General features: G+C 57.4%; 1 protein-coding gene across 1 annotated transcript; it reads left to right on the top strand.

Annotated features, from left to right (window-relative positions):
* The first annotated feature begins 3,011 nt into the window (after positions 1 to 3,011).
* Positions 3,012 to 8,100, top strand: CNGA2 (cyclic nucleotide gated channel subunit alpha 2). Its single transcript, XM_040083902.1, has 4 exons — positions 3,012 to 3,250; positions 5,401 to 5,508; positions 5,907 to 6,013; positions 6,677 to 8,100. Exons 1-4 carry the CDS (start codon positions 3,012 to 3,014, stop codon positions 8,098 to 8,100), a joined length of 1,878 nt encoding a protein of 625 aa, XP_039939836.1.
* Positions 8,101 to 12,679: the final 4,579 nt, after the last annotated feature.

Below are 12,679 nucleotides of genomic sequence, written 5' to 3'. Positions count from 1 at the left end.
CGTGTTTCTTTTCTGTGGAGTCTGATGCTGATGTCCCAGTAAGCGGGAACAGGTAAGGTTTATTCCCTTGGCAGCAGGACCGTGACCTGCTGGTGGGTGTCTCAGCCCCAGCTGTCCTGGCTGAGGGGCAATCGTGACTAGAAAATCCTCTGTTTAATGCTGTCTCCCTGTTGGAGTGTGATGCTTTTATTTCCATTTTTCTCTTCCTTGCCTCCTCCTCCTGGCTGCTTTGTCCCCAAGGCAGCACACGTGGCGGGGCTGGGTGTCCCCAAGGGCCACTGCCACGGCGATGTGCACAGCAAATAAAGTGTTTTGTGCACGATGGGGCTCGAGGGAGCAGCTCCTGGGCTTCCCGTGTTCCTTTTGGAGGCAGCTGCAGGCAGGGAGCAGAAGGAGAGCTGGGAGGGGGACACGTCGCTGCCAGTGCTCCTGGTGAGCTGTCACCTGGAGTCTGTGATGTGGGGACAAGAGCAGGGTGACAGCCTGTGCTGCTGGGTGCCCACCCAGGAGCCACAGCCCCAGCCAAGGCTGAGGAATTCTGTTCCTTCCTTTGGTCTCGCTGCTGCCTGGGCGCTCAGTGAGATCAGAACAAGCGGAATTTGAGGCTTTGAAGGGGAAAGGGAAAGGTAAACCTTTGATAGCAAAGATAAAAGAGACTCCCGGTGCCGCTGCTTTGTGTGCCCCCGGGGATGGATCCAGCCTCGGCCACTGCAAATGGTTACACCCTGGAGGGAGAGGATAAAAACTGACCTCTTCCTTATTGCCTTGGGGATGCGGAATTTTTGCTGTTAGAATGACTTCCCGAGCAAAATAAGAGGGCAGAAACTGGTGAAAGGTGCGTTTCATGATCACCTCCGAACTCTGCAGCTCTCTTTGATGGGACTCCAGAGCGGCACTTTTGGTGCCCTGCTGTGCCAGCGGGAGAAGAGGTAAGTGGGTGTGAGGGTGTTGAAATGTTTTTTCCAGTTTTCTGTCCTAGCAGTAGCTGGGGCACAGCCTCTGAAGCAGGGAAATAATCACCATCTTTGCTTTTCCCCGGGGCAGGGGGCTGGGAGGGGAGTGGGAGCAGAACCCTGGGGTGCAATCCAGGGGCATCCCCTGGTGTGGCAGCACCTGAGCCCATCTGGGGGTGCTGGCTGTGCCCATCCCTGGGACTCAGGGGTCACTGAGAGCTGCTCAGGATGGCTGTGATCTCCAGCTGGGCACCACCCCGGAGTTGTCTGGGGTCCCTCCAGCCCCCAGGAGGAGCTGACGGGTGGTGGGAGAAGGGAACACGCGCGCAGGGAAACGGAGCATCCCCGAGCAACGCGTTTCCCTCCTCTTTTTCCATCCCCAGACACAGCCCTGGCTGCTGTCAGCTCCTCTGGAGTGCTCCTTGCTGCTCGGGGCGCCGGGGGTGCTCAGGGGATGGGCGGTGACAGGCTCAGGGCAGTGCGCACTGTCCCCGCTGCCACCTGCGCTCCTGCTGCTCTGGCTCTGTGCTTCAAAACGCCGGAGCGCTCCGGAGGCAGCCCGGGGAGCTGCTGGGGCAGGGATTCTCCCCTGCCAGCCAGCCTGAGCCTGCAGCGCAGCGTTCGGAGGCCTCGGGGGACGCTGGTGGCTTGTGGGCAGTGGCACCGCTGGCCCAGGGAGGTGAGGAGAGGAGGGACAGGCAGGGCGAGGCAGGAGCGGGGTAGGAAAGGCGAGGAAAGGGATGGAGGGGGGAGGCAAGGCAGGGGTAGAAAAGGTAAGGCAAGGCAAGGGAGGGTGGAAGAGGCAAGGCAGGGGTAGAAAAGACAAGGGAAGGTAAAAAAGGCAAGGCAGAGGTAGAAAAGGCAAGGCACAGAAAGGCCAGGCAAGGCAGCCCAAGGCCAGGCAAAGGAGGAGGAGGCAAGGCAAGGAAGGGGAAAGCAAGAGAGGTAAAGGAGGGGTTGGACTGGGAAAGGCAAGGCAAGGGAGGGGCAGGCAGGGAAAAGGAGCAGCACACAAGGCAAGGAGTGGGAAGAGGAGGAGCAGGCAAGGCCAAGCGCTGGAAGCAAAGGGGAGGAAGGCAGAACCAGGGAAGAGAAGGAAAAAGAGGTGCTCCTCTGGCGATGGATGAGGAGCCTGAACGGCGAGGAGAGCACTTTCATGGCCCCACGCAGCTGCGGGATCTCTTGGAGAGAACAAAATGCCCTGCAGGACTTGGCTGGTGCTGGGAAACGTGGTGTTCGACCCTCCCCTCCCAGGCTGTGCCGGATCTCCGTGTTCAAACGCTGCGCTGTGCCCTGCACGTGTTTCCTTGTGGCTGCGTTGTGCTTTCTGCAGGTCCCCGGGGTAGGGTGCGTGCCCGTGGTCTCCTCGCACTGAGGATGAGGAGCAATGGTCTGCACAGCTCCCCAGCCAGCCACCAGCCCAAGGGGGACACCGAGGGGACAGGGATCAGCGCCAGCAGGTCAGGCTGTGGTGGTCAGTCTTTGCTGCCTCCAGTGTGCCTGGCAGCGCTGCGTTGGCACAGCGTGGGTGTGATCCCCCTTTTTCCCCGCTGCAGGACCTGCTCAGCCCGGGATGACGCCACCTCAGAGCTGCAGAGAGGAGCCAGCCCGGATGGGGGGGAGCAGAGGGCTGAGCACGCTTTCCAAGGCCAGGGAGCCTTGGCCAGGTAACTGCGTGTGCCACTGGCATGGCCTTGGCACTGGGGCCTTGTGTGGGGTCAGGATCCCCTCTGCTCTGTGGAATTCACGGGATGCAGGGATGAGTGATCTGTGAGTGCCGCTCTCTGTGTCCCAGTGCCCGTGGAGAGGGTTTTTGGGGATGGCTTCACCTCCTCTGGGCTCAGGCTCCTTTCCCTGCAGGCAGCCTCCCTCTGCCTCAGGCACCCACAGATCCCTCATATTCCAGCAGGACTGGGGTAGAACCTGTGGAACTCTATCAGGGTGCTCTCTACTCCTTGCATATTTTTGGTCCCACATCATCACTAAAAGGGGTGAAAAAGAAATTCCAGTGCTTGAGAGGGAGCTTCGAGGGTTTTCTTCTGAGCTGCAGCTCTCCTGATGACTCTGACTCTTTTGCTTTGTCCTTGCTCTGTTAACAACTCCCTGCTCTGCCTCTCTCCCATGTCCAGGATCGCCCGGCTGGTGCTGGTGCTCAGGGACTGGGCCAACAAGAGCCTGCACGAGGAGCAGAGGCCAGACCCCTTCCTGGAGCGTTTTCAAGGCCCTGAGCTCCTGGCAGTGGCTGCAGGTGCTGCCGGTGAACCTGAGGATGAGGAGGCTGAGAAGTTACACAAAAAGTAGGGTCCCTTTCCTGTGGTGCCAGCCGTCCTTGGCTGGGTGGGGGTCAGCTGTGCGTGGAGCTCGGGGGTTCCCAGCAGGGATGGGAAAGAAGGGGGTGGGATGGAGTGGTGGGAAAGGTCCCTGCTGCCCTCTCCAGCCCCTCTCTTGGCAGCCAGCCTGGCTCTGCTGGGCTCTTTGGCTGCCACACAGGACCTGGTGGTGTGTCCCTGTGGAGAAGACCTGGCCTGTCCCTCAGCCATGGGGTCTTCTCCCTCCTGGTCCATGTCCTGGTGGGAAACACGTCAGACCTCCCCAGTTTCCCACCAGTCCCACACTAGGGTTGTTTTTGGAGGCAGCCCTGGGTCTGTGATAAGATGCACCTGCAGCTTGTGCATGTGAGGCTCTGGACACAAGCTGAGGGATGCAGGACTCCATCCAGCAGCTGCTGCATCCCAGCCAGGAACCTGTGGGGTTTGCCAGTATCATTCATCACCTGCAGGATGAAGGGAGTGTGTTTGCTGCCCCCACAAAGAGCAGCTCTCTGAACAGGCTCTTTCAAATCCAGCCCTTTCATCTCCTCAGCTCACGCTCCCGGTGAGAAGCAATAACCTGGCTTTTCATCTGCTGGCTAATTAGAGGGCAGAGCTCACAGACTGCTCTGGACCCTAGCATTACACATGGTAATTAAAACACCGAGAAATAATTGTTTTGTGTAGGAGAAAAATAATCTGAGCCTTGTATCTGGGTCTTTACAAGTAATGGAAGAAAATACGGTTCTGCCCTGTGAGGTTAAGGGGAGCTGGTTCATGGCTAGAAGGAGCTGAAAATGTTCTGTGAAGGGGCTGCTCAGTGCCACTGGGTGTGTATGCTCCACGGCTCCAGGCCTGAGTGCAAAGCCTTTGGGAAGAGGCAGATGATTATTCCCTCCTCCTGGGTTAACCCAGAGCCCTGTTTTTCCAGCCCTGACCCTGCTGTCAGTGTAATATCAGTGATTCTGGCCACCTGTCATGGCAGCAGCGGTGATTTAAAGCTGAAATTACCAACATTAACAGCATTATTGAGGTTATCAGTGGCTGTGGGTGCCACAACTGTCTGGGCTGGCTGCAGGTGGGTCAGAGCTTCCCCTGTGGCAGTGCTGCATGTCCTAGGGAGCAGAGTCCCTTTCTCAAAAAACAAATGTCCAAATTGCACTTTTTGGTTAAAAATGAGCCCTTTAAATGGGGAGGCTGGACCACCACTTGTCTGTGCGTGCACAGAGGGTGAACATCAGGGGCTGGGGCTGGCTTTGTGCCCAGTGCCAGTCCCCACGCTCCGGGCACTGCCTGTACTCCAGGAAAAGGAGACTTCCAGACTTCCAGACCTGCCAGAAGTAATGGGGGATCTGTTGGCAGGTGGGTTGTGTTTTTTCCCATCCCTGGAGGGAGTTTTGTGTGTTCAAAAGCTGGGAGGGAGGGAAGGAGGGAGAGGGTTTTGCCCCACCAGGCTGCAGCAGCTATAAGCCTATCAGCCCAACCACAGAGTTTCTCTTCCCCAGCTTCTCCACTGAATCTGGCAACTGGAGCACACACTTCTTATCTCAGAGTCCCAAGACCAGGAGGATCAAACACTTGGGAGCGGTTCAGAGGCTGGAGCCCGGGCTGTGCAGACTGCAGGAGGCACAGGAGGCAGCCCTGCCATGCCAGCTGCCCCCGGGGCTGCCTCTCTGGGGCTTGGGCAGCCCCTCCTGGTGCTGCCACTGATCTACAGCACACTTCCCTTCCTGCTCCGATTAATCTCCTCTTCAGATCTGCCTGGCACCGCTCCTCACCTCACCTGGGGGAAGGCAACGTCGTGCCACCTCCCCAGGACCTTTCTGGTCACCCTCTTGCGTACATCTGCTCCCGGCTCTGCCCCTGGGGTGCTGTGTCGTGTGGGCCACCCGCTCTGCCTCACCATCCCACAGTTTCCTCTTCTGCTGCATTCTTGGCTCGGTTTGAGGGACAAAGGAGCTGAGACAGTGCTGGGACTCGGCGCTGCTGGGGTTGGTTTTGGCTCACAGGCCGGCAGCCAGGCTGCAGCTCTGTCCGAGGCAGTGCAGGGTGTGGCATGAAGGACGTGGCTCAGGTGGTTCCGTCCAGCCCAGTTTTCCACGCACGCTGCCAGCTCTGGCTCTTCTCTCTGCTTCCAGGGGGAAGTGGCTGCTCTTTGTGGTGGACCCTGCTGGGGACTGGTATTACCGCTGGCTGGCTGTGATTGCAGTTCCTGTCCTCTATAACTGGAGCTTGCTCGTGGCCAGGTGAGCTGGGAGGCTCTAGGGTTCCTGTTCCTGCCCCTCTGACCCTCCTGATCGCCTGCTTCAAACGGGATCAGCCAGGATCCCGCTGACACTGACGGTGCTGGGGCTGGTGACGCTGAAAGGAGAGACCTCCCCCTGTCACTGTCAATTCTGGCCCAGCTGGAAAGGGCCAAGGTTTCGGGGTCAGTTCGGGGGTGGTTTCAAGATACTGCTTTACCTACATCAAGGGAGGGCAGATCTTTCCCAGCAGGGAGTTTTAATTCCTAGAAGAGGAGTCCCCAGTGCCCAAGTTCTGTTGCACAGCTGGGTGCCTCAGGATCAGCCTTCATTCAGCTGTAAGAATTAGAGAAGGTGTCGGTGTTTGTGGTCTCACGCCCTGTTTGATGACCTTCCTCCAGGGCTTGCTTCACCGACCTGCAGAAGACTTATTTTGTGCTGTGGCTGGTGTTAGATTACATCTCAGATGCTCTCTACCTCGGGGACACAGTGATCCGCCTGCACACAGGTGAGCAGGAGCAGCATCCTGGCTTTCCTTTAATCCCTTGAAAGTGGAGATGAGCTGCAAGGGACAGGCCTAATCCACAGTCCCATCAGAAGGAGGGTTTTGCCTGCCTTGGCGCTCACTAGTACGAAGCAGTCTCCAGAGAAAGAATCTAATTAGAAGATCTGGGAGATGGAGCAAGTTTCAATATGAAAGATTAATCATGCCAGCTTTCAACTTCACCTTTGAATAATTGTACAAAATTACCTGCATTACTATTAGTATTCGGGCATTAGTTGAAGGTCTGTATCTCTGATTCCGCATCAGTTCAGCTAATGAATTATCTGCACGGAAAAATGGTGGAATTTAATGTTCTCGGAAGGCAGCACTTGGCTGTACGTTTCCTGTCAGGACTGCAATAATTCATGATCTGGGGGATGGAAACCTTTTTCTCCTTTTTCTTTGTGGCTAAATCCCAGAATTATATCTTTATGTGGCTTTTGCCAGATGGAGGCCTTGCGTGATAACACACTGAGGAGAGCAGGACCTGGTAATATTTGGGTGACCCTGTGTATTTATGCATTGAAATCCACGGCATACCACGGACTATTGCTCAGGCGCTCAAAAAAACACCTGCAGAAAAGTCAAACTTAAACCGAGATAATCCTATAATTTGCTTCTCTTTAGGATTCCTGGAACAGGGCCTCCTGGTTAAGGACCCGAAGAAGTTACGGGACAACTACATCCACACGCTGCAGTTCAAGCTGGATGTTCTCTCCACCCTGCCCACAGACCTGGCCTATTTTTCGGTGGGGCTGCACTGCCCTGAGCTGCGTTTCAACAGGCTGCTGCGCTTCCCCCGCATGTTCGAGTTCTTCGACAGGACCGAGACCAGAACCAGCCACCCCAACATCTTCCGCATCAGCAACCTGGTTCTTTACATCCTGGTCATCATCCACTGGAACGCCTGCATTTATTACGCCATCTCCAAGGCCATAGGCTTCGGGGAGGACAGCTGGGTCTACCCCAATGTCACGGACCCTGAGTACGGCTATCTGACCCGGGAGTACGTCTACTGCCTTTACTGGTCCACGCTGACCCTGACCACCATCGGGGAGACGCCTCCCCCCGTGAGGGATGAAGAGTACCTCTTCGTGATCTTCGATTTCCTCGTCGGCGTCCTCATCTTCGCCACCATCGTGGGCAACGTGGGGTCCATGATCTCCAACATGAACGCCACCAGGGCGGAGTTCCAGGCCAAGATCGACGCCATCAAGCACTACATGCAGTTCCGCAAGGTGAGCAAGGACTTGGAAACCAAAGTCATCAAGTGGTTCGACTACCTGTGGACCAACAAGAAGGCGGTGGACGAGCGGGAGGTGCTCAAGAACCTGCCTGATAAGTTAAGGGCAGAGATCGCCATCAACGTTCACCTGGAGACACTGAAGAAGGTGAGGATTTTCCAGAACTGTGAGGCAGGGCTGCTGGTGGAGCTGGTGCTGAAGCTCCGCCCGCAGGTGTTCAGCCCGGGGGATTTCGTGTGCCGGAAAGGGGACATCGGGAAGGAGATGTACATCATCAAGGAGGGCAAGCTGGCCGTGGTGGCGGATGATGGGGTGACGCAGTATGCTTTGCTCACCGCAGGGGGCTGCTTCGGCGAGATCAGCATCCTCAACATCAAAGGGAGCAAAATGGGCAACAGGCGCACGGCCAACATCCGCAGCCTGGGCTACTCTGATCTCTTCTGCCTGTCAAAGGAAGATCTCATGGAAGCGATCACGGAGTACCCTGATGCCAAAAGGATCTTGGAGGAGCGTGGCAGGGAGATCCTAATCAAGGAAGGGCTGCTGGATGAGTCAGCTGCGGAGGAGAGCACGGAAGGGAAGAGCATGGAGGAGAGGCTGGACAGGGTGGCCTCGAGCCTGGACACGCTGCACAGCCGCTTTGGCCGGCTCCTGACTGAGTACAACGATGCCCAGATGCAGCTCAAGCAGCGCATCACTGCTCTGGAGTCCAAGATGAGGCAGGAGGAGCCGGAGGAGTTCTTCTCTGACAGCTCAGACAGTCTGTTTGAGGATGAGAAGGAAACTTCCCCTGGTGGGGTGCAGTGAGGGGGAACAGAGTCAGCTGGATGATGTCTGACCCTGTGCTGAGGCAATGTTTGCTGGTGCACAAGGCAGACCCGGTGGCTGCCTTGCCAGGGCCTTTTCCCAGGTCCTTAGCAGTGCAGCTGGCACCGCCTTGATGGCAGCCCCTGAGGTGGCCCCAAATCAGGGGATTGTCCTGGCTCCTCCTCTGTCCTGTCACTTTTTTCACTGCCTGTTGGGTTCAGCCTTTATAACCCACTTCAGGTAATCAGTCCTCAATGAATGTCTGCACCCAGAAACTCTTTACCCACAAGATGCCCATACTCAGCTAAGGCAGCCCAAACTGTGCCTCTGACATCTGCAAATGGAGAGCTTGTCTGGGTCACTGTCACTGCCCTGGTCACCCCCCTTGCTGGGCTGGGCACTGAGCTGGCAGCGCTGCAGCTGCTGCCTCTCTCTTCTGTTATTTTGTGCCATCAGGGGACACCTGGTGCAGGTGTTTTGGTGCCCTGAGCACTGCACCTCCCTGGGGACAGCGTTCCCAAAGCCTCCTACTGTGGAGCGGTGCGATTCCCATCTGGGCTCTGCGTGTCTTGGGTGACAAGGGCAATGCACAGGTGCAGTGCTATGAGAGGAGTCAGACACGGAGTGTCTCTCTCCTCTCTCTACCGACAGCCAGGTGTGCCAGGAGAGGTTTGACTGGAATGACGTGTTTTTAAGGAACAAAGCCATGGCGAGACCCAGCTGTGCCCGTATCTGCTTTGCCGTGGGTAGCTCAGAGAGAGCGCAGAACACATTTATTTTCTTAGGCAGGGGTTTTTCTTGTGCTCAGTGGGCGTTTTGGGGCTTTGCAGGCTTTGCCTCTGCCTCCTGGAGGAGAGGTGAGTGGCAGAGCCACCGGGACACGTGTGAGGGTGGAAACGTGGCAGCGCTGCTCGTGCCAGGCTGTGCTGCAGCCCTGGGGGCTCCATGGTGTGAGCAGCTTGGTGGAGAGGGGGACGGTGCAGGAACAGCCCCCAAACCCCTGCAAGCAGCAGCAGCACCAGTGCAAGCAGCAGTGTCACCGTGTCAGGTGCAGGGACTGGAGGATGACACCTCATTCCTTGGTGCTGGGCTCGTGAGCCCACTGCACCCTTGGGGTGGGCTTGGGTTGGTGTCCAGACAGGGGAATATTTGGTGGAGAAGGGAATTCATGTTCTGGGCCAAACTGGGCTGAGAGTTTGGCTAAAACAGTGGGAGGACACATGGGGAAATATCAACCCAGAAGGGGTCCAAGTGGAAAACTGAGGGCATTTCCTCTGTTTGTCATTTCCCTCCAATCTAAAACTGCCTCTCTGCATTTCATATGAACATTTTCCATTTTAAAACAATGGCCTTGCTTTTTGGGATTGTGGGGGTAGGAACGGTTACATTACCAAAATTAGAAGTTGGGGTAAGAATAAAAGTTTTTTCGTCATCTCTGAATTAAACTGTAGCTCTTCTGGGTTTGCTTTTGTTTTTCCTTTTGTGATCAAGATGCTCTTGGCTGAGGTCAGCGTAGTTACAGTTCTGCTACTCCTTAAAATGCCACGAGCCACTGCTCCCAGATTCCCGCTTTCCTGTGAGTATTGGTCACGGATTTGCAGCTGGTTCTTGGTGAGCCCATCCGTTCCCCCTGCACCTCCCGTTGTCTCTGGCACCTCACATTCTCCCTGCTCCTCCCGTTCTCCCCACACCTCCCGTTCTCTCCTCACCTCCCATTCTCTCCCCATTCCCGTTCTCTCCCCATTCCCGTTCTCTCCTCACTCCCCTTCTCACTCCCATTCTCTCCCCATTCCCGTTCTCTCCCCATTCCCGATTTCTCCCCATTCCCGATTTCTCCCCATTCCCTTTCTCTCCTCACTCCCGTTCTCTTCCCCATTCCCGATCTCTCCCTCATTCCCGATCTCTCTCCCATTCCCGCTCTCTCCCATTCCCGGTCTCTCCCCATTCCCGATCTCTCCCCATTCCCGTTCTCTCCCCATTCCCGTTCTCACTCCCGTTCTCTCCCCATTCCCGTTCTCTCCCATTCCCGTTCTCTCCCATTCCCGTTCTCTCCCATTCCCGATCTCTCCCATTCCCGTTCTCTCCCCATTCCCGTTCTCTCCCATTCCCGCTCTCTCCCATTCCCGGTCTCTCCCCATTCCCGATCTCTCCCCATTCCCGTTCTCTCCCCCATTCCCGTTCTCTCCCATTCCCGTTCTCTCCCATTCCCGTTCTCTCCCATTCCCGTTCTCTCCCATTCCCGATCTCTCCCATTCCCGTTCTCTCCCCATTCCCGTTCTCTCCCCATTCCCGTTCTCTCCCCATTCCCGTTCTCTCCCATTCCCATTCTCTCCCCATTCCCGTCCTCTCCCCATTCCCGTCCTCTCCCCATTCCCGTCCTCTCCCCATTCCCGTCCTCTCCCCATTCCCGTTCTCTCCCCATTCCCGTTCTCACTCCCGTTCTCTCCCCATTCCCGATCTCTCCCCATTCCCGCTCTCTCCCCATTCCCGCTCTCTCCCCATTCCCGTTCTCTCCCCATTCCCGATCTCTCCCATTCCCGCTCTCTCCCATTCCCGATCTCTCCCGTTCTCTCCGCTCCCCGGCGCTGCGGGTGCAGCGGCCGGCCAGCAGAGGGCGCTGTGGCCCGCAGAACCGCCGCGCCCGCGGTCCCGGACAGAACCGTGCGGGATGGGGACCCTCAGTGTGACATCTCTGTGCAGACTGGGGACCCTCAGTGTGACACCCCTGTGCAGACTGGGGACCCTCAGTGTGACACCCCTGTGCGGGATGGGGACCCTCAGTGTGACATCTCCGTGCAGACTGGGGACCCTCAGTGTGACACCCCTGTTCGGATGGGGGACCCTCAGTGTGACACCCCGTGCTGGATGGGGGACCCTCAGTGTGACATCTCCGTGCAGACTGCGGACCCTCAGTGTGACACCCCTGTTCGGACTGGGGACCCTCAGTGTGACACCCCTGTTCGGATGGGGGACCCTCAGTGTGACACCCCTGTGCGGGATGGGGACCCTCAGTGTGACATCTCCGTGCAGACCGGGGACACTCAGTGTGACACCCCTGTTCGGATGGGGGACCCTCAGTGTGACATCTCCGTGCAGACTGGGGACCCTCAGTGTGACACCCCTGTGCGGATGGCCACCCTCAGTGTGACACCCCTGTGTGGATGGCCACCCTCAGTGTGACACCCTCGTGCAGATTGGGGACCCTCAGTGTGACACCCCTGTTCGGACTGGGGACCCTCAGTGTGACACCCCCGTGCGGATTGGGGACCCTCAGTGTGACACGTCTGTGCAGACTGGGGACCCTCAGTGTGACACCCCTGTGCAGACTGGGGACCCTCAGTGTGACACCCCTGTTCGGATGGGGGACCTTCAGTGTGACACCCCTGTTCGGATGGGGGACCCTCAGTGTGACACCTCTGTGCAGACTGGGGACCCTCAGTGTGACACCCCTGTGCAGACTGGGGACCCTCAGTGTGACACCCCTGTTCGGACTGGGGACCCTCTGTGTGACACCCCGTGCGGGATGGCCACCCTCAGTGTGACACCCCTGTTCGGATGGGCTCCCTCAGTGTGACACCCCTGTGCAGGCGAGGGGACTCTGTGCGGGACACTCTGTGCGGGGCTCCCCTTGCGGGCGGGACTCTCCCTGCGGGCAGAGGGACCATCCAGGCGGGACCGTCTTTGCGGGAGCGATGCTCCATGCGGGCGAGGGGACCGTCTGTGCGGGACCCTGCGTGCGGGACCCTCGGCGCGGAGAGCCAACCCTTTGCCAAGGCCACCACGAGTGTTTCCCGATGTCCCTTCCACCGCTCCGCAGCTGCGGCCCGATCCGCACCCATCGCTGCGGGCTCTGCTTCACCTGTGCCCCTGCCCGGGAGCTGCTGGCGGCTCAGGGAGGTCAGCCTTACACCCGGGCATGGGGAGAAAAAACCCCAATCGAGCCCCCTTCCCTCCCTCGGTTTTAATCCGAGCTAATAATGCACTCGGGAAATTTTAAGCCTTCAGACAAACGACCCCAGGGGACGGCTTTGTGAATTCAGAGCAGATCCCGCTTGTTTCCTCAAGGCGGCAAGCCAGGAAATCATGGATTGATGAACCGCTTGACGGGCTTGCTAATGAAATTAGCAGCAGCTCCGTGATTTTTTTTTCCAGTGAGCAGGACAGGCAGATGTTGGAGGGAAGCACACAATGGCACAGCTGCACTTGCAGGCTGCCTGAATTCCCGGCAGAGCGGACATGGGGCTCGGCAGACCCAGCTTTGGCTGCTGCCCATTTTACAGGTGGCTTCCCTAAGGCTCTCCTGGAGATGGGGAGCAGAGAGCTGCCAAAGGCATCCAGGAGGAAAAGCCCACAGTTGGGGTCTGCTCAGCGCCCTGCAGAGACGTGCCCAAGTGCCACAGTGCACTGAGCTGCCTTGTCCATGTTTTATTAATCATTTTCTTCTTTTAGCTCTCTCCAAAGACAGCTTCTGTTGTACAGGGGGGTTTCTCAGCTGCGTGTTGTGGGATGGGAGACATCAAATATGAAGTAAACATATTGATTTTGGGAGAGGCCATGCCATGTGGAGACGCCTACTTCA

The sequence above is a fragment of the Hirundo rustica genome, chromosome 21 (genome assembly GCF_015227805.2).
Source record: "Hirundo rustica isolate bHirRus1 chromosome 21, bHirRus1.pri.v3, whole genome shotgun sequence".
NCBI lineage: Eukaryota > Metazoa > Chordata > Aves > Passeriformes > Hirundinidae > Hirundo > Hirundo rustica.
Note: the sequence above shows the minus strand (reverse complement) of the source record. Positions and strands in the feature narration are given on the sequence as shown.